Below are 21,915 nucleotides of genomic sequence, written 5' to 3'. Positions count from 1 at the left end.
CCCCACAAACAACAATGTTATAACAGTCAGAATCTTTTTTATTTGATTGACAACTTGGGTGTCTCTTTCCCTCCACATTAAGGATTGCACAATGCTTTGATATAGATTTGTTTGATATGCTTTCTTTCACTATTCTTTTTCTCAAAATTCTGCTTCTTCCACAAGCCTACAATACCATGTTCTAACTTGGTTTCATCGGGCTTTTTAAAATCACACCAGCTTGCAAAAGGAAAATAAAAGAGTCATGGATACACTACTGTCCTGTGCAGAAAACATCAATTCTGTTAGTTTTCTGTTCCCTAGATATAGATTTAGCTTTGTGGCTCTATATCTTTAGTATAATGTGGTATAATTTTCATAATTCAAGCACCTTACCAAGGGACTCATCAAATCTTCTCCTAAGTCAATTTTAATTTGACTGTTTTTGTTACACATTCCAGCATTGTTTTCGTCTTTGATATTTGTACAAGATTAAATGTCACAGCTCCTAAAATACTACATATTCTAATAGTGCGATTCGGGACAAGGCATTACGTGAATCACTTTTGTAAACAAGCTAATCTTAAACTTGTATTTTACTAAATAAGATCCAAACCACTAAACCTTGTAGTAAGGAAAATTATACTTGACTTTTTCTTTCCAGACAATTTAAATTTAAATCTCTCTCCAGCATCTGCAGTCCTCACTTTCTCCTAGAAGAATTTAAATTTAAACCTCAGTTTTTCATACTGAGTAGGTTTCCTCTCCTTCAAGGGGGGACGATTTTAGATCACATTTCTTCAATGCACATAATATGATGCTGAAGTGTTGAGTATCTCTTACAAAAGCTACTGAGTTCCATGTTTGTTCATGTAAAATTTACATTGATATGGTTGAGCCAGATTTCAATAAATATCTTCCTTGTTGAATGTAGTTTTTCAGCATCAGATTATGCTACTGTGCAGTCAGCAGTTTTTTTTAAAACCAGAATTTCAAAATTGCCGCTAAGATCAGAATTATGTAGCATCAGGAAGAAAATTTCGATCAACTATGCCTTTGAACAAATAGAAAATTTTAAAGCATACAAATTATTTTATCTGCTGGTCAGTATCTACGTACTGAGCCTAGAAATACATAATTCAAAGCTATTGGGTGTTCATAACCTGCCGACACTGTTGCACTTTTGCAAACAATTTTAATGAATATGAAAAGGCAAAAATCAGACTTTGACACTACATGACATCAACCTCAATTTCTGTCAAAATGCATTGTTGGGATTTATATTCTCACAGCTATCCAAAAATTTCATGAAGCAAGAAACACACAGGCCTGTTTTTATATCATAGAAATATAGACTATGGGGACAGGAGTAGGCCAATCTCCTCTAGGCCCCCCCCAAATATCCTTTCATTCCTTCACTTCCAAGTGCTATATCTAACTCCTCCTTGGAATCATACAATGTTGGCCTCAACTGCATTCTGTGGTATTTCACTGGCTCACCACTCTCTGGCTAAAGAAATCTTTCCTCATCTCAGTCCTAAATGGTTTTCCAAGTATTCTTAGATTATGTGCCTTATTTCTGGACTCCTCTGCATCTACCCTGTCTAGTCTTGCTAGAATTTTATAGGGTTTTCATGAGATCCCCTTCTTCTGAACTGCAGTGAATGTAATCCTAACCATTTCAACTTCTCCTATGTAAATTCTGCCGTCCCAGGAATCAGTCTTATTAACCTTCACTGCACTCTCTCTAAAGCAAGAACATTCTTCCTCAAATAAGGTGACCAAAACTGCACAATGTATTCCAGGTCTATGGTCTCACCAAGGCTCTGTATATTTGCAGCAAGACATCTCTGCTCCATATGTAAATCCTGTCACTCTGAAGGCCAACTTCCATTTACCATCTTAACTGCCTGCTGTACATATATGCTTACCTTCAGCGACTGGCTCTGGTCTTGTTGCAAATTCTCCTTTTGCTATTTAGACATTCAAATAATAATTTACCTTCCTGTTTTTACTCGAATGTGGATAACCTCACATTTATGTATCCATAATACACTGCATCCACAATGTTTGCCCACTCATTCAGCTTGTCCAAATCATACTGAAACATCTCTGCATCCTCCTCACAATTCATACTCTCACTCAGCTTTGTCTCATTTGCAAATTTGAAGATATGGTGTTTAGTTCCATCAACCAAATCATTAATGTGTATTGTGAATAGTTGGGGTCTGAGAGCTCCATGCTGTACTCCTCTTGTCACTGGCAAAACCATTTGGAAAAAGACTTGTTTCCTATTTTTTTTTCCCTGTCTCAACCAATTTTCTATCCATCTCAGTCCATTACCCCCGTTCCCATGTGCTTTGATTTTATACATTAATCTCTTCTTTGGGACTTCATCAAAAGCCCTTTGAAAGTCTGAATAATAAACCACGTCTACTGACTCTCCCTCATCACCTCTATGGATTACATCCTCGAAGAATTCCAGTAGATTTTTCAAACATGATTTCCCTTTTAAAAATCCATTCTCTGTTTGATCCTGCCAATGTTTTCCAAATGGTCAGTTATTCATTCTTTTATAATGGACTCTAGCATTTTTCCGGGCAGAAGTGGGTACTGCAGATGCTGATGATTAGAGTCAAGATTAGAGCGGTGCTGAAAAAGCGCAGCAGGTCAGGCAGCATCTGAGGAGCAGCAAAATCAATGTTTCGGGCAGAAGCCTCCTGATGAAAGGCTTTTGCCTGAAACGTTGATTTTCCTGCTCCTCTGATGCTGCCTGACCTGCTGTGCTTTTCCAGCACCACTCTAATCTTAACCCGAGCTATGGAAAATGCAGGGTTGCAGGGATAGGGTAGGGGAATGGATCTGGGTGGGATACTCTTTGAAGAGTCAGTGTGGACTTAGTGGGCTGAATAAGGCCTGCAGGGATTCCGTGATTCTGTGATTTCCTTAACAATAAATAACATTTATTTATTTGCTTTTCTGATCACCTGCTGTACCTGTATATTAAGTTTTAGTTTCATGTTCCAGGACACCAGATTCCTCTGTACCACTGAGCTCTGCAGTCTCTCTTCATTTAAATGCTGTATTGCTTTTTCAGTCTTCATGCCATGTTTTTGCACATCATACTCAGTCTGCCAAATGGTAAAATACCATAAGGTGCAACCCTTCCTTCATAGGAACAGGAGTATACCATTCAACCTCTCAGGTCTGGTCTGCCATTCAGGTGAGATCATGGCTGATCCATATCCTAACTTCATCCATGTTCCTTAATACCCTTGGTCATGACTAAAAGTTTATTGATCTCTGAGCTAGCATCTGCATTTATAGAAGCAAGTTCCACTTTTCTGTTCACTTTCACAACTTTGTTTCATTACACCTCCAAATGGCATGGCTGTGATTTGAAACATATATACTTTATTCCGAATTTAAAGACAGTCTATCATTTTTAAGGTACAGTGTCCAGAACTCTACACTGTGCGTGAGATTTGTTCAATTTAGGGCTTTGTACAGCTGAACCAATGCTCCCTCCTTTTTTAAATTCACATTTTACCCCGCTAGTTGTAAAGACTAACATTTCATGAACGTTTTTGATTATTTTCATACCTGACTTCTACTTTTCAATGATGTGTTTGCACGAATCCCTAAATTTCCTTGAACCTGAATCATACCTCCACTGAAATGCATCTACCATTGTTTTCCCCACTGGTTTAATTTTTAATTTTAATCTCCACTGTATTTTTATGTTCCTGTCTTCTCTGCCATTAATCTTTTGTTTTGTTGGCAAAATTTCTCCATTTGAAATTATTCAGGGACCAATAGCAAGCTAATATGATTTTTACCTCTTGGTTATGATATTTTCTTCATGACCAATGCACTGACACATTCTCCGACCCAAGTACTACTTACCCCTTCCTCAAGGAACGCATTAGATTCTGTTTTGGTGATAACTGAGCAAATGATTCTCATGTGTTTATGTATATTTCTCTTTTTTTTAATGGAGTACTTTAAAATCATAGTATTATACAACACAGGAAATTACCATTCAATTTAACATACTTACATTAGCTCTCTGAAGGAGTTATTTGATTGAGTGTTCTTGTGCTTTAGATATATATTTTGCACTTCCCCTTTAAATGATTATTTACCTTTTTTATGTATTTCAGCTCTGTTTCTAATAGTGTTTCATGTCCTAAGTCTTTGCACCAAAATAGAGTTTACTGAATTATTTCATTCATTCTTCTAGTAATGCTAAATTTGTGCTTGCTGGTTACTGACTTGAAAGTAAGAGTTGGCTCAGTTGGAAAACTTCCACTTCGGAGTCAAAAATATGATTCTGAGTTCACTCTAGATAGCCCTAGCAAGTGAATCTAAGAGACCTCTGAATATTGGGTTGCCATCCAGCTGGGTATTTGCTTCAGATTGAGGTGATGGGGTTTGAAACACTACTCCACACCTAACTGCACCCTTACTACCCACATTGTTCTTTGTTAGCAGAAATAACCCAGAGCTGTTGATTGTAAAAGCTATTGATAAACTGGGTTTAAAATCCCACAACACCAGGTTATAGTACAACAGGTTTAATTGTAAGCAGACTAGCTTTCAGAGCGACGCTCCTTCATCAGACAATCACCTGATGAAGGAGCGTCGCTCCGAAAGCTAGCGTGCTTCCAATTAAACCTGTTGGACTATAACCTGGTGTTGTGGGATTTTTAACTTTGTACACCCCAGTCCAACACCGGCATCTCCAAATCATTGAGAAACTGGATTACCTCATGATTGACATGCACAGAAGATAACGAAACAGTGAAACAAATTAAATTGAAAGAGGTTAAATTTAATTCACTTTAAATTTAATTCATTGTTATTTGCTATAATCAGTATCAAAATGGGTGAGCCATTTATGAAGAAATTTATCTTCCATTCCTCCATTTAGAAGCTTGGTCATGGCGAATCCTTTTGTCTTTCAGTAGAAACGAGGATAAAGATATCACTCATGTCTAGCCTGTTTGCTGCTTTTCATGCATGTGCCATCCTCATATGTTGGCTACTGCTGGAGTGCAGACTGTAGTAAATGTGAATCTGATTTAACAGTATATTTATAGAACAATGGATTAATGGTCCACCTGTTTAAAACTTGAATTTCTTGGATGAGTTTACCTACATAAATATTCTACCGGAAGGATATATGGAAGTATTCAATGAGCAGTTGGCATTTTGCCAACCCGTTAGGCAGTGAGCAAGGTAACCTGCCAATTCTTCAGTGTGTGGGTTTCTAAGTCCAACTGCACCTTGAGTTCTAAATTAAAGCCAGTCACATCAAACGGTCCAGAAAAATACTGCTCTGGTAAGGAATCTTTGCCTGTTACACACCTAAAACCTATTTATAATAAGTCAATTGTCCCTAAAATTGAATTTATTTTAACTTATGAGCCCACTTTTTAATTGCAGGTATTTAAAAAGCCAATTTCCCCACTTTCTTTCAAAGAAACATTTTTCAAATCTTTGTCTTCCTATGTCATAGTCGTACTTAGACTTCAAAAGTATTTCATTGGCTGGACTGAGTGAAAGGTGTGATATACATGCTAGCTGTTCTTTTCATTGGAGAGTCCTTTTAAGTAACTAATGATGGAGATTGAAATGCTGGGTAACATCATTGAGCTCATAAGGTAGAATCTTGCTTACTCTCCCAATAATATCCAGTCATACACAACAGGAATGCCTCAGGTTTGACGTGTGGTCTTTGCTGAGTTGGCTGATCTCAGTTGAGATGTCAGGACTCAATAATTACTATCAACACTCTGAATTCAGGAAAGAGAATATGATCCAGGGTTCCCACCCTTCATGATAATAGAGCTCTTTCTGGAAGACCGTATGTGTGGATGTCAAAGCACAATAGTACTGTCAGATAGTGACCCGAGGCTGTTGAAGTACACCATGCTGCCTGTAGAAAGAGCAAAATTTGGCAGAATTTCTTTCAAAGAAACAAACTATCTTGTTGCTATGTTAAGTGGTTTGCATTTTATAAAACCTTCCCCATTTCCAAAACAGTGCTAAAATTAACTGCTTGTAACTATTTTCACATCATGGTTCACTCATTACTTATTTCCACATTTTATTTTACTGTGATATTGATTCCATTATTTGAAATGATTCAATGGTTTCCTGTTACATACAACTCCATGCAAGTAATTACAGGTAGGAAACAGATTGGATAACGGTTGAGATTTTGTTTGCATTAGGATTGCCTAGCATCTATACCACAGAAATGGGCAATATCTATCATGAGCTTTTCTTGAGTAAGTGCTGTGCTGTTGATGTGATATACGTGATTTATAAGAGTCTATGGGAAAGTGCCAAATGATTTTAAAAATTTGAAGCCACTGGAATAAAGCTGCAGGAGCAAGATTGGCTGAATGGCAGAAAAAAGAATAATAGTCAATAATTTACTTTAGGATGTAAAGTAAGGTTCGTAAGAACCAGAGTAGACCATGTAGGCCCCACCCCCCACCACTGCACCCTGCCCCATTCATCGCCGTTCTTCAGAGGTCATGCTTTTCTTGATATGTTAATATTCTAATCTTGCACATACAGCACGTAATTTCAAATTTTTCATATGGCCTAAAACGTAGTGAATTAGGAGGAGGATAATAATAGGTTTCAACAGAGAATAGACTGGTAGAAAGATGGGCATGTGTAAATGAAGTTCAATGAAGAGAAATCTGAAGTGGGACGTTTTGGTAGGAAAGAGGATTAGAATTGAAAAAGTAAAATTTTAGAGTGTGTGTATATGTGCACAGATTATGGAAAGTGGTTTCAACATAGCAGCATCTAGTGCAAAAGTAAAGAAATTACTATGAACTCATCTGGAGTAATGGTTTACCTCAACTAGAGGATTTTTTGCAATTGTGGGCAACACATTTTCGGAAGAATGTGAAGACTTTAGAGATGGAGTGGAAAATCTTAACAGAAATGCCTTAGGGACTAAGAGCATGTCATTTAAGTGAATACATTTGTGGAACTGGTGTTTTTTTCTCCTTGGTGAAGTTTGGGATAAAGTTTGACAAAGCTGTTGGACAAAAACAAAGAACAATGGATGCTGGAAATCTAAAACTCAGCAGGTCTTGCAGCATCTGTGGAATGAAAAACAAATTTAAAGTTTTGAGTCAGATGACTCTTCATAAAAAGAGAAAATGGATTGGAAAGAGTGTTTGTACTGATGATGGTCAGGGAGAGTGGTGAACTGTTGAGTAGAATACATGAAGAGGGAGCCCAGGGAGAGAAAAAAGGGATAAGCAAGCAAAGATCTGATGGTAAGCGGTGAGAGAAATGCTGAGTGCTAACAAGGTAGAGAAACACATTCCATTGATTTAAAAGTCAAATACTCATAAAAAGTTGCATGACGAGAAAATTGATAGCAACATGATAAGACAGTAGACAGTAGGTGCAGGAGTAGGCCATTCAGCCCTTCGAGCCTGCACCACCATTCAATGTGATCATGGCTGATCATTCCTAATCAGTATCCGCTTCCTGCCTTGGCTCCATAACCCTTGATTCCACTATCTTTGAGAGCTCTATCCAACTCTTTCTTAAATGAATCCAGAGACTGGGCCTCCACTGCCCTCTGGGGCAGAGCATTCCACACAGCCACCACTCTTTGGGTGAAAAAGTTTCTCCTCATCTCTGTCCTAAATGGTCTACCCCGTAATTTTAAGCTGTGTCCTCTGGTTCGGTACTCGCCCATCAACGGAAACATGTTTCCTGCTACCAGAGTGTTGAATCCTTTAATAATCTTATATGTCTCAATCAGATCCCCTCTCAGTCTTCTAAACTCAAGGGTATACAAGCCCAGTCGCTTCAGTCTTTCAGTGTAAGGTAATCCCTCCATTCCAGGAATTGACCTCGTGAACCTACGCTGCACTCCCTCAATAGCCAGAATGTCTTTCCTCAAATTTGGAGACCAGAACTGCACACAATACTCCAGATGTGGTCTCACCAGGGCCCTGTAGAGCTGCAGAAACACCTCTTTGCTTCTATACTCAATCCCTCTTGTTATGAAGGCCAGCATGCTATTAACCTTCTTCACTATCTGCTGTACCTGCATGCTTGCCTTCATTGACTGTTGTACAAGAACACCCAGATCTCTCTGTACTGCCCCTTTACCTAAATTCATTCCATTGAGGTAGTAATCTGCCTTCCTGTTCTTGCCACCAAAGTGGATAACCATATATTTATCCACATTAAACTGCATCTGACATGCATCTGCCCACTCACCTAACTTGTCCAGGTCACCCTGTAATCTCCTAACATCCTCATCACATTTCACCCTGCCACCCAGCTTAGTATCATCAGCAAATTTGCTAATGTTATTGCTGATACCATCTTCTATATCATTAACATATATTGTAAATATTATATATGATAAAGTTTTATCAAACAGCAATAGCTAGGATCTGTGATGTGAAGTAATCAGATTCATTTGTGTGTTTCAAAAAGGAATTGCACAAGAGAAAATTGGACTATTGGGAAAGTGGAACTAGCTGTGTTGTCTTGCGGAACCCAAGGCTGGTTGAATATCCTGGATCTCCGTTCAACGTTTTGACTTTGAACAAGAATTTTACTCATTTAACACCTGTCCACAATTTAAGTTAAAATTGGGTCCATTTTGTTTTTATCTCAATTACTGTTTGAATGCTTTGAAATCAAGGCTACATAGCCAAATGCAAGCTACAAAACCATTATAAATAGCATCTTTCAACATAACACATGGGCAACTGTACTTCACCGGTCAGAGTGAATACTGAGAGAATTGATCAGTAACGTTCATCTCCTCTGAGACTCCTACACTGTGCTGTAGCAATGGTTATGATGTGTAACTTCAGATAGAACTGAATCATGCCTGTGCATACTTTTTGGTGCAACATGCACCACTGTATCTCCCTGAAGAAATTTCCAATTTAATAACTGATGCCAAATTGTGGGGAATGTGGTGGGTTAGGTTGTGCCCATTAGAAGCTAAGTTAATACTACTTAAGCATGTTTCACATGGCCATTTCAAAACAAGTTTTTGACCACACTCAAGGTGAGAGGCTTGTTTGTCTGATCCTGCTACTGAGTTTCCATGTCAGTACTTTTAGTAAGGCTGGCATTTTATCTGGTGATTAATCTATTGCTGTTTTGATTGTTCAGTTGCATCTCTATTTTCTTGTGACGTAGGTGTCACACTTCAGTCATTAAAATTTTTTTGTCTTGTGACTTCTAGTGGACCTCCAACATACAACAACCGTACTACTGCTGCATTTGGTTATGCAAGCAATGGTAAGTGTTGCCTGTTACTTTGCCTTGTAAACATTTTGAGTTAGTTGAAGAAAAAACTTCTGAACATTCTAGTAATTTATGTTTGGATATTTTTCTTTTGTAAATTAGTGAGTGCAAATGTGACATCTTTCTATATCTTTTTTAATTTGATCCAAAATTTTTTTCATAGAAGTATTTTTCTTAATTTCAGTGCTAAATGGTAATGATGTAACTGAGGGTTGTTGGCTGAGAAGACCGATGAAACTGATCCAAAAATTTACACTTGTTTATTGCTAATTTTTCCTTTCATTAATGATTAATTACGATACCTGTTGTGATATGTAAAATTTTAAAATCAGCATTATTTTCATTACAACAAATTAGATGAAGGATTGATTTAAGGGAAGTGGACAAAGTAGATTGAAAACTGACTGTTTACTTTTTAGGATCTGCACCATCTTTTGCTTAATGGCTTTGTTATTACATGTAGACTATAAAATTGTTTGCTGGAAATAGGTGTTGATGGCAAGGCTGTATCTATTGTCTATTCATATTCACTCTTTGCCTGTGAATGTGATGATGAGTTTAGCTGACCTTTTCTACAGTGCTTTTCTCGGTTATTTCAGAGGTCATACATATAAATACAAACAGATGGAGATGGCAGTTTCCTTTGCCTTAAGGACTTTATTTTATAATTGAACTTTTACAAACATGATCTTCGCTTATCATAGTGCTAACCCACATATTATTAGATTTGTTGGTCCAAATTTTGCAGGCAAGAGCAGACAAACAATGCAGGCTGTTCGTTGTACATCCACTCGATGTGTACAGGATTTTACACTGAAATTTAGAATAATTAGTAAGCAAAAATAATATGCTTTGATTTCCATTCAAAGTCACCTATGCAGGGTGGCAACCTGTAAAGACATGTAGAAGGTGTGGTCACATGGAGTTGGTGAAGTAGATAATATTCAATGCATTTAAGGAAAAATTAGACAAACGTGGAGAATATGGTACTGTTGGGTTTAGATGAGCAATGATGCAGGAAGTTTAAATGGAGCTTCAGTATCAGCTCAGACTGAATATCCATTGTAATTCTAGGTTAATTTTCAAAAAATTAAAATCTGAGGCAAAAGAATTCTACACTTGTTTTAAAATTAATTTTACAAGCCATAGAGATGATAAGCAATTAACATTCACCAGACAATTCAAAATCTACAGAGTGAAATATGCAAGCTTTTAGCTTTTTTGATAGCTGTACCACTAATGCAAGCATTGGGTCAATAAATTTGGCACAGTCTTGTGGTTATTATCTTTGTCAATCTGTCATTTCATATTGTTTGATAGACAGTGGAAAGTAGTAATATTGCACCATATTTCTTATTTCACATCTCTTCCCTTCAGATTATGCTAATCTGACGTATCCCAATATCCCAGTTTCATCTTCCTGGAGTACTTTAATTGATAACAACAACAAGCAACCATCACAGCAACAGCAATCGCATTGGGATTATTACCCACGGAGAGAGAGGGACAGGGATCGTGATCGGGAACGAGAGCGCACAAGGGAGAGAGAACGAGATCGGGACAGAGAACGGGACCATGACCGAGAGCGTGACCGCAGTCCGAGTTCAAGTGTTTATAATGGGTGAGTTACTTCAAAAGAAAAAGTCGGAATGTTTGTGGCTATAATGTTTATAGTGTAACTATATACTGTGTACCATTAACGTACACATTGTTAGCTTCTAACTTGCATGTTTGTTACTAAGGAAAGAGAATTGCTTCTTTTTACAATTTTAGTATGATCTTGTTAAATTGTACTTCATTCCAATTTAGTTTGGGCGTGCTAGTAAATGAGTATTGTTACATGGACCTTTTAGAAAAGTATTGACTGCTAAACATCAGACCTTAGAAAAATATTGACTGCTGAACATCAGACCTGACCTAAAGGCTTGTAGGAAGCTGTTGATTGGTATAGAGTAGGGGTGTTGATGCTCTCACTTATGATTAGGCCACAGCGTCCAATGAGGTAGTACTATTTTATGTCACAAATAACTAACATTGGCATGTGAAATGCACCCACTTCTTAAAAGGTCTTTGTATTTAATAAGATAAATGCAGATGCAACAATATAATTAAAATAGCACCGACGCTCCTAGTGAATGTGTGGTAAAATTATAGATTTCAATGAGATGTTTCAACAGTAGAATTCTTATTTCACTGGAGTGTCAAACTGACAGATCCTGTTGTCTTTGGCTGCACCATTATATTTCACTGCTCATGGATTGGCTTCAATAATACCTTAGGAGGCTTTTTGGTTAGATAAGAGTACTAGAAGTTGATGAATGGAAGACTAAATAGAGTTGGAGTATATAGAACATAGAACAGTACAGCACAAGAACCGACCCTTCTGCCCACGATGTTGTTCCAAACATGACGTCAAATTAAACTAATCCCTTCTGCCTGCCCTTGCTCCATGTGCCTCTACTTCTTGCATTTTCTCTTAAACTCCCCTATCATATCTGCCTCGACCAGCACCCCTGGCAGCATGTTCCAGACTCCTACCATTCTGTGTAGAGGGGAAAAAACTTGCCCTTCAGAACTACTTTGAACTCGCCCTCTCTCTAGAAACTTAAATGTATGCCCCCTAGTATTAAACATTTCAACTCTGGGGTATAGTTTCTGACCGTCAACCCTATTTACACCTCTCATAATTTTATAGACTTATTAAGTCTCCCCTCAGCCTCTGTCACTCCAGAGAAAACAGCTGACTTCTTCTGGTCTCTCCTTATAGTTCATACCCTCTAATCCAGGCAGTATCCTAGTAAATAAGAGAACTGCGGATGGTGTAAATCAGAAACTAAAACAGATGTTGCTGGAAAAGATCAGCAAGTCTGGGAGCATTTGTGACAAGGAATCAGAATTAACATTTTGGGTCTGCTGATCCTTTCCGAAGCATTAACTCTGATTTCACTCCACAGATGCTGCCAGATCTGTTGAGCTTTTCCAGCGACTTCTGTTTTTATAGCATCCTAGTAAACTTCTTCTGCACCCTCTCCAAAGTCTCCACATCCTTCCTGTAATTTGGTAACTAGAATTGAACCAAAGTCTTATAAAGCTGCAACATGGTATCCTGACTCTTGTACTCAATTTCCCACCCAATAAAGACAAGCATACCATACACTTTCTTTACCACCCCATCTACTTGTGTGGCCACTTTCAGAGAGCTACAGACCTGAATCCCAAGATCCTTCTGTACATCACTGCTGTTCAGGGTCCTGCCATTAACAATCTAATTTTCCCTAACATTTGAACTCCCAAAGTGCAGCACCTCTCAATTATCCAGATTAAACTCCATCTGCCATTTCTCTGCCATATCCTTTGACAAACTTCTACACTATCCACAATTCTACTGATCTTTGTATCATCTGCTAACTTACTAACCTATCCATCTATATTTTCATCCAAGTCATTTATATATATCATAGATCCCTGTGCTAGTCAGAGACCTCCAGCCAGAAAAGCACCCTTCTGCCACTACCCTTTGCCCTTGATGGGCAAACCAATTCTGAATCCAAGCAGCCAAGTCACTGTATATGTCAGCTGTGTTCTGATTTAGAATGGCAGAAGAACCAGTTTGAGAGATTAAATGACCTACTTTTCGCTGAGACAGACATCATGTGTTAAATTAAACAATTTCTGTGAAGACTACTGGCAGAAAATTAGAGGGGAAGATCAAAATTAAAAGGTGAATGAATGATGTATTTTCACAAGATGATCACTGCCCTTCTACCTACTAGAGAAGGTGCAAAACTTGATCTACTGTTAGGGAATAAGGTAGGGCAGGTGACTGAGGTGTCAGTGGGGGAGCACTTTGGGGCCTCCAACCATCATTCTATTAGTTTTAAAATAGTGATGGAAAAGGATAGACCAGATCTAAAAGTTGAAGTTCTAAATTGGAGGAAAGCTAATTTTGACGGTATTAGGCAGGAACTTGCAAAAGCTGATTGAGTGCAGATGTTCCTAAGTAAAGGGACAACTGGAAAATGGGAAGTCTTCAGAAATGAGATAACTAGAGTCCAGAGACAGTAAATTCTTGTTAGGGTGAAAGGAAAGGTTGGTAGGTGTAGGGAATGCTGGATGACTCGGGGAAATTGAGATTTTGGTTAAGAAAACGAAGGAAGCATATGTCAGGTATAAACAGGGGGGATTTAATGAATCATAAGAGTAGAAAGGCAGTAGGAGTATACTTAAGAATGAAATCAGGAGGATAAAAAAGGGGACATCAGATAGCTTTGGCAAATCGCATTAAAGAGAATCCAGTGGGTTTTTATGAATACAGTGAAGATGATAGGATAACTAGGGAGAGAATAGGGCCTGTCAAAGATCAGTAAGGCAGCCGAACTGTGGAGCCACAAGAAATAGGGGAAATGCTAAATGAGTATTTTGTATCAGGGCTTACTGTGGAGAAGGACATGAGAGATATAGAATGTGGAGAAACAGATGGTGACATCTTCTAAAATATCCATATGGCAGAGAAAGAGGTGCAGATTGTCTTGAAACACATAAAAGTGGATTAATCCCCAGGGCCTGACCAGGTGTACCCTAGAACCCTGTGGGAAGCTAGGGAAGTGATTGCTGGGCGCCTTGCTGAGATATTTGGTTCATTGATGGTCACCGGTGAGGTGCCGGAAGACTGAAGGTTGGCTGATGTAGTGCCACTGTTCAAGAAAGGTGGTAAGGAAAGGCCGGGGAACTGTAGACCGGTAAGCCTGACATGGATGGTGGATAGGTTGTTGGAGGGAACCCTAAGGAACAGGATTTACATGTATTTGGAAAGGCGAGGACTCATTAGGGATAGTCAACATGGCTTTATGCGTGGGAAATCATGTCTCACAAACTTGATTGAGTTTTTTGAAGAAATAACAGAGAGAATTGATGAGGGCAGAGCAGTTGACATGATCTATATGGACTTCAGTAAGGTATTCGACAAGGTTCCTCATGGGAGACTGGTAAGCAAGGCTAGATTTCTTGGAATACAGGGAGAACTACCCATTTAGATACAGATGCAGGATGGTGGTGGAAGGTTTCTGTTCAGATTGGAGGTATGTGACCGGCTGTGTGCCACAAGGATCGGTGCTGGGTCCACTGCTTTTCATCATCTCTATAAATGATTTGGATGTGAACATAGGAGGCATAGTTAGTAAATTTGCAAATGACACCAAAATTGGAGGTGTAGTGGACAGCGAAGAAGGTTACCTCAGATTACAACGGGATCTTGATCAGTTTGTCCAATGGGCTAAGAAGTGGCAGTTGGAGTTTAATTTAGATAAACGTGAGATGCTGCATTTTGGAAAAGGAAATCTTAGTAGGATATATACATTTATTGGTAAGATCATAGGGAGTGTTGCTGAACAAAGAGACCTTGGAGTACAGGTTATAGTTCCTTGAAAGTAGAGTCACAGGCAGATAGAATAATGAAGAAGCCGTTTGGTATGCTTTCCTTTATTGGTCAGAGCATTGAGTATAGGAGTTGGGAGGTCAGGTTGTGGCTGTACAGGATGTTGGTTAGGCCACTTTTGTAATATTGTGTGGTCTGGTCTCTTTCTTGTCAGAAGGATGTTGTGAAACTTAAAAGGGTTCAGAAAAGATTTACAAAGATGTTGCCAGGGTTGGAGGGTTTGAGCTACACGGAGAGGCTGAATAGGCTGGGACTGTTTCCTATGGAGCATCTGAGGCTGAGAGGTGACCTTTGTGGAGGTTTATAAAATCATGAGGGGCATGGATAGGGTAAATAGACAAGATCTTTTCCCTGAGATGCAGGAGTCAAGAAGTAAAGGAATATGGTGAGAGGGGAAAGATATAAAAAGGACCTAAGGGGCAATGTTTTCACACAAAGGGTGGTGCGTGTGTGGAATGAGCTGCCAGAGGAAGTGGTGGAGGCCGGTACAATTACAGCATTTAAAAGGCATCTGGATGGGTATATGAATAGTCAGAGGTTAGAGGGATATGGGCCACGTGCTTGCAAATGGGACTAGATTAGCTTAGGATATCTGGTCAGCATGGACAAGTTGGACCAAAGGGTCTGTTTATGTGCTATACATCTCTATGATTCTACGACTCTTCTTGCAGGCGTTAAGAATAGATAATACATAATAGTTTTAGCAGTAACACTGACATGACACAAACAGATCTTTTAAAAGTAAGATTTCGAGCTAACTACTTTTGTTTCTGGGGGTAATTAATTTTTAAGGTTTATAAATGTAATTAGATAGCTGAGGAAATACTTGTTTTTTTTTAAAAAAAACAAATTAGGGAGAGATGTTGGTATAAAAATGATATATTTACACTGAAGATGATTTTCCTACTTGAGGTAATTACATAATGTATGAATCTTTAACGTATGTGTGCTGTTTTTTATTAAATCAATCTGTTTGGATGTGTTATGACTTAGTCCATGCCCATCGCATCTGGGAATTGAAACTAGACCTTCTGGCCCAGAGATGGGAGCACTGCCATGACATCTCCAAGCCCTGTTCTAATGTCCTCAAGTATATTGACCTAATCATTACTGGGTATGAAATCAATGTGCATTTGTTTTAACATTTCAAATTTTCAAGTGAATCAGAGCATCCCTGAAAGAAACCCTTTCATATATTAGATTAAAATCCTGGAACTCCATCCACAACATTATGAAAGGCTTGTGCCCGAAATGTCGATTCTCCTGCTCCTCAGATGCTGCCTGACCTGCTGTGCTTTTCCAGCACCACACTCTTGACTCCGATCTCCAGCATCCGCAATACTCATTTTCTCCCAGCATTGCAAGTCTGCACCAAATGGACTGCTCTAGGTCAAAAAGATATTTCACCCCAACCTTCAAGGGCAATAGGGATGGGCAATAAATGATGATCCAACAGTGACACCCATGTCCCATGAATAAATATAAAAAATGCTTTTCACAACCACAGATGTCCCAAAACCATTGGCAGCCAATCTTTTTTTAAAAAAGACCGTAGTTGCTGTTATGTGTAAATGTGGTAGCAGATGTACACGAGACATGCTCCCATAAACAGCAATTTTATAATGGCCAAATCATCTGTTTTTGGTATTGAGCGATAAACTTTGGCTGGAGACCAGGGGAACTCCACTATTCTTTAAAATAATACCATGGAATCTTGTGTATTCACCTGAGCAAGCAGACTGACTCTCAGCTTTATTGTGTCACTGCACCTCTAATAGTGCCATGCTCCCTCATATGCATTAGTGTCATTTTAATATTTGCTCAAGTCCTTGATGTGAGCACCTAACTCCTGAAATTGAATAAAACTACTTTATGGATAGAATTCTATTCATGCTAAGTGTATAAAAAGGTGTATATCATTCAATCACGCAAGTCTGTTCTTCCATTCTATCATTACTCTTGAAAACCGATTCATACGGTCAAAACTTTTCATCTTGCATTTCTCAGATCGGGTTAGTTGCAAGAATACCAGCTCTCAAAAGGAGCAACAACATATGCTTTACAAAGAAAGGGTGTTGATTGGTTGGCATACTGATGCTAGTTAAGATGTTACCACAGAGATTGTATGAGAAGACGATTGTACCCATTCTTCAAGCACAAAGAATATGTTCAAATATTATAATCTTTTGGAATGAAGCTCCTTCCCCTTTGGCATTATTGTGTCTGCCTTGATAAATTCAAGATGAAAAGCTTCCAACAGGACTGTTTTTCACTAAAATTGAACTTCTTTACTACCAAGTAACTTTTCAGCTCTGTTTAGTTTGATCTTATTCAATTCTTTTTTGATGAACATACCAAACAAAAACATGACTGAAAACTTTCAGTAGACTTAGCATCCACAATCTTTGCTGAGAAGAGAGTTCCTGATTTTCAGTATTGTTTACTCGGAGACTTGCTGCCTGATTTCGCTCCCAATAATACCTACGTATAATTTTTTTACGATTATTGCTCCTTGTACCAGTGTCTATGACCATAGGAAGTATTTTTTTCAATTTATCCTATTGAAATCTTTTTATCAACAGTATTTCTCATTCTTTTTTTAAAAAAGAACTGTTTCATGATATTGCAGTCATAAAATAATGAATTCAGATGGTGCTGTTAATGAAGAGATGGGCTTGCCAGGTATGCAGTAATGTAGCACTTCTTTTACTTCTCATCTGTAATGGAGTATTCTGTCCAGCAACCAATGTTGGGACAATTTTAAGCAGTGTCAGAGGTGATGGAGAAACACACAGCCCTATGACTCAAAGTCTTCAGTCATCTGGTGCAACGTGTTTCCATTCAATTTCCAGAGTTGTTATTGTGTTATATACACAGAGGCGCTGGCATTTTGTTCTGTGAATGTTCACATTATTAAAACTCATTTTGATTACAGACTTGTTTACTCCTCTCCCTACGCTTGGGCTTTTTAATTCTCATTTTGTTTTTCACAGTTTTGTAAATGTAATTGTGGGATATATGAGCAGAATACTATCATTATATCATTTCCTGTATCAGGAACTTGAAGAATATGCAGAAAATTCGCAGGGAATCTGGTCTGGTTTAGATTCAGAATAAACATTTATACGTCTGTACAGTTTGATTTGAATGGTTGCAGCCGTTAGGTGTGTTTTTTGGGTATACAGATAGTGTGTGAGGGCATTTTGTACTTTTTACTGTGGAGCCAGAAAGAAAGCTGCTGTGTGTGTGTGTATGTGTGTGTGTGTGTGTGTGTGTGTGTGTGTGTGTATGCGTGTGTTACAAATTATACTGTGAAAGCATAATGAACTAGAGCATGTAGGACATCTGCTTGTCGGGTAACTTGCAGGGGCCAGGAGGAGGGCTGGTCACTGATAGCTGGCCAAAATGAATTTTAATGATTACCAGCCAAGAAAAAGTCTCTGTGCTGATGCCAAAATTATTCTAAATGGGGGAGGAGGGCTCCATTTGGATGAAGTTGAATTTTTTACCATCTGTGCCAGAGCTGCTGCCACATGTCTTGGGGAAGAAACGTAAGAGGCCCTTAATTTGTAAAAGCTGAGTTGGAAATAAGAGAAAAGGTGGAAAAGAGCTCCAGATGTCAGGTAAAATAGGAAGATTAATATTAAAAACTTAAGGATATTATCTACATCTACTGAAGAGAGCACACTAGGAAAAAGAGCACAGGATTCAAGGCATTTTAAGGATAATACGTGAGATTCATGATACAGACTTGAGGCTTTGTAATTTTTTTTGGTAGGTATTCAAAATCTTAAAACAGATTCCGTCTCAAGCAAGTTTATTTCTGCCTTTAGATGATTGCATTAATGGCCCAAAGGTATTTTTCTGACTTTTTCTGATTTTTTTTTATTGGATTATGGTCAGATTTATTTTTTTCTAAGGCATAATGTTTAGAAACCTGAACAATATTCACAAAAAGGTCTATTAGGATTGCTGCCTGACAAAACACTAGTTTTTCATACCATACTGCTGAATTTTCCCCTTGCTGTGATGGCAGAATGGGTAACAATGTGGTGACAAAAATAGAGGGAGTTGCATCAGGACGGGTGGGACAGTTTGCATCGCCCAGGGTGGAATTAGGGGTACAGTGTGCTAGCATGTATCATTGTGATGCCATGTTTGCTGTCAGTGTAGTGGCCCTAAAGTCCATGGCAAAATCCAGCCCCACAGTTGATGATAAAATGTTTAAATCTCAAATTGAATAGTTTGTTTTTGGAGTAAAACCAAAATTGATTTTGTGTTTCTCAACTATTTTAGGAAAAATCTAATTCAAAGTAAGCAGTTAAAATTACTGCTGAACACCAAAAGCAATGTTGGCTTTTTATGAACTTGTGGTTATCCTGTCACGTTACACACAATTGGGGTTTGAAACAGCAGTGTTCAAAATACAAGTAGGAAAGTTTGAGATGCACAGCACTCTTGTGGGGGCGCCAAAGGGGAATACACTCAATGAGTTCAGATATTAAGCACTTTATGTTTGGCTTAAGTGACTACTGCTGTAATTTAGTTGGTGGGAGATGTGGACTACATTACTTTATAATTTTTTTTGTTCTTTATCCCAAATGTGCTCCTGTTTCATTTCTCTCTCTCTCTCTTCTATTTCTCCTCCTTCTAGAATTTTTACTGAACCAATCTATTAACATTTCCTTTCTTTATCTGCTGTGTTGATAAAATTTAAATACCATTTCTTTACCTGGGGTTGGTAACCTGAAGCTTCAGCCAAGTGATGAAAAAACTTTGGTGTTGCTTAGCTAAATATCTAAAAAGAGAAGTGTAAAGCATTATTCTCATCCAAGAAAAGTTCTAACAAACTTTCTAAGGAAATTAATTACACGGTTTTCAACACACAAAAATTGAGAGTTTTATATTTGAAAGCAGAATGCACATGACTTCAGCAGTACTGACAAGAGTTTGAAACTTCAGCATTATATTTGGGAGAACTGATGTGCAGGAAGAAAAACCAAGCTGAAACAAGGCATACAGAAGCCTTGAAGTAAAGTGGATTCTCAACTGTGAGAAAACGTCAAAGTAATTGATTCCTCGTGTGTCATTACTGAAGTATGACATCAGGAAGTGTTTACATTTGCAAGACTTGTCCAACATGATTTTATATCAACAGGTACTATGCTCAGTAGTCATATGATCTTTTAAAGGTGCAGTTACTGGTGATGGCACTGTACAATCATTGACAAAGAAACTTGTTATGGTGGTATTAATACAGGCTGTTCCTGCAATATAGAATCATACAACACAGAAACAGATCCTTTGGTCCAACTCGTCAGCTCTGACAGTTTGTTTGCCAGTATTTAGCCCAAATCCCTCTAATCCCTTCCTATTCATATACCCATTCAAATGTATTTTAAATATTATAATTGTACCTGGCACAACCTTCCTCTGGCAGCTCATTCCCATACAGGCACCAGCCTTTGCGTGGAAGAAGCTACCCCTTGGGTTATTTTTAAGTTATTCCTCTCTTGCCTTAAAACTTTCATTGCTGAGAACATTGAGTATGGGAGTTGAGATTCTGAATGTATGTCTGAAGATGTGCATTGGGAACCTGTGGAAGCCCTTGTGCAGGGACATATGTGAGAATTGTCCTGGAGGTTTCACATTCCAATAGGCAGTGCCCCTGCTGCCTAAGACCCTCCGCAAATGTTCATGATTCTGAAACAAAGTTGGAAACTTTGGACAGTTTTGTGCAATTTTCTGGATAGCTCCCTGGGAAAGATTGGATAAATTCAAACCTAGCAAGACATGTGGATAACTACACGACTCTGTGCCTCCTACCCAATCAGACTAACCCAACCTCCCTCCACTGTCCCACAATGCCAAAGTTGGCATAACTGTCACCCTCCTCTGACCCCCCCTCCACTTCTGCAACTCAAGCTCAACTACCTCCCCCTTACCCATCCATCTGTCTATTAATTCACTAACTTTCAGAAACTGACCTTTTTAAACTTACTGTACAGCAGCTGCAGCAGTATAAAGTATTTGTATTTTCTACACTGATCATCTTTGTGGGTCTGTGCACCAATTATTGCACTGTGGCAATTCTTCTGCATGATATAGTGGAAGTCAGATCCCTTTAAACATTGCCAGATCAAAGTGCAGATTTCTGACCTATCAGTGTCACATGCAGTAATGCTGATCAGAATATTTGAACCTCCGTAAGGTGATTCAATGAAGATCAATAAAATAGTTATTTTCTTGGTGGAAGAATCCAGGACAAAGGGACATAACCTTAAAGTTGGAGCTAGATTGTTCAGTATTGAAATCATTAGACATTTTTCATACAAAGGGAAGTTTAAAAAAAATCTAGCAGCTGTTCACACTCAAGATTGTGGATGTGGTGTCAATTTTCTTTTAAAAATCTGGGTTTTATTTTATAAGTGCATCAAGGGATGCAGAACAAAGGTGAGTAACATGAATTTGAAGTACAGATAATTTTGTTTTTAATGAAGACTGGTAGACTTAAGAGGGGAGGGGGTCAGGTTTGAGTGATAATATCATTGGACTCATAACACAGAGGTCCAGACAAATGCTATGGCGAATTAGGTTCAAATCCCACTACAGCATTGATTAGAATTTTAACTCTGTTAATAAATCTGGGTTTGGAAGCTAGCTTAGTTTCATGGGCACCATTACTGCCATCTGTTGTAAAACTTGTCTGATTCAGGAAAGAAAATTCAATTTTTCTCTGGTCTAGTCTAAATGTGACTCCAGACCTACAGCAATGAAGTTTGACTCTTGGCTCTCCTCTGAAATGGTGAAGCAAGGGCACTCAGTTCAAGGGTAGTTGGAGAACAAATGCTGGCTTTCCTCATGATGACCATATCCCATGGCAAAAAAACTTACCTTATTTTATCAAAAAATATTTTTAAAGTGGCATAATGCTCTTTTATTAACTGAACAGTGATGATTTCTCACAGCAATTTCTAAGAACGTTTGAAAGGCCCACGATAAGCCATTTAAAAATGAGCCAAGCCTCTGGCTTACAGTGCAAGTGTGAAGATAGGAAGCTGCAAAATGTTGTTGACTTCATGTTACGTGCTGCAACTTTAGAATTACTGATCTTGTACCAAACTATGATTTTCCCGTTGAGCTATATCATAGAGCTTGATTCTGTGTAAAGTGAATGTTAG

General features: G+C 38.4%; 1 protein-coding gene across 2 annotated transcripts in view; it reads left to right on the top strand.

Annotated features, from left to right (window-relative positions):
* Positions 1-21,915, top strand: part of fip1l1a (FIP1 like 1a (S. cerevisiae)) — a 99,668-nt gene that overhangs the window by 63,687 nt on the left and 14,066 nt on the right. For both annotated transcript variants that reach the window (XM_060824210.1, XM_060824200.1), the window contains exons 13-14: positions 9,239-9,294; positions 10,678-10,921. In XM_060824210.1, coding sequence (XP_060680193.1) covers positions 9,239-9,294; positions 10,678-10,921 — 300 coding nt within the window. The remainder of the gene's footprint in view (positions 1-9,238; positions 9,295-10,677; positions 10,922-21,915) is intronic.

The sequence above is a fragment of the Hemiscyllium ocellatum genome, chromosome 1 (assembly GCF_020745735.1).
Source record: "Hemiscyllium ocellatum isolate sHemOce1 chromosome 1, sHemOce1.pat.X.cur, whole genome shotgun sequence".
Classification (NCBI taxonomy): Eukaryota; Metazoa; Chordata; class Chondrichthyes; order Orectolobiformes; family Hemiscylliidae; genus Hemiscyllium; species Hemiscyllium ocellatum.
This window is presented reverse-complemented; position numbering and strand designations above follow the sequence as displayed.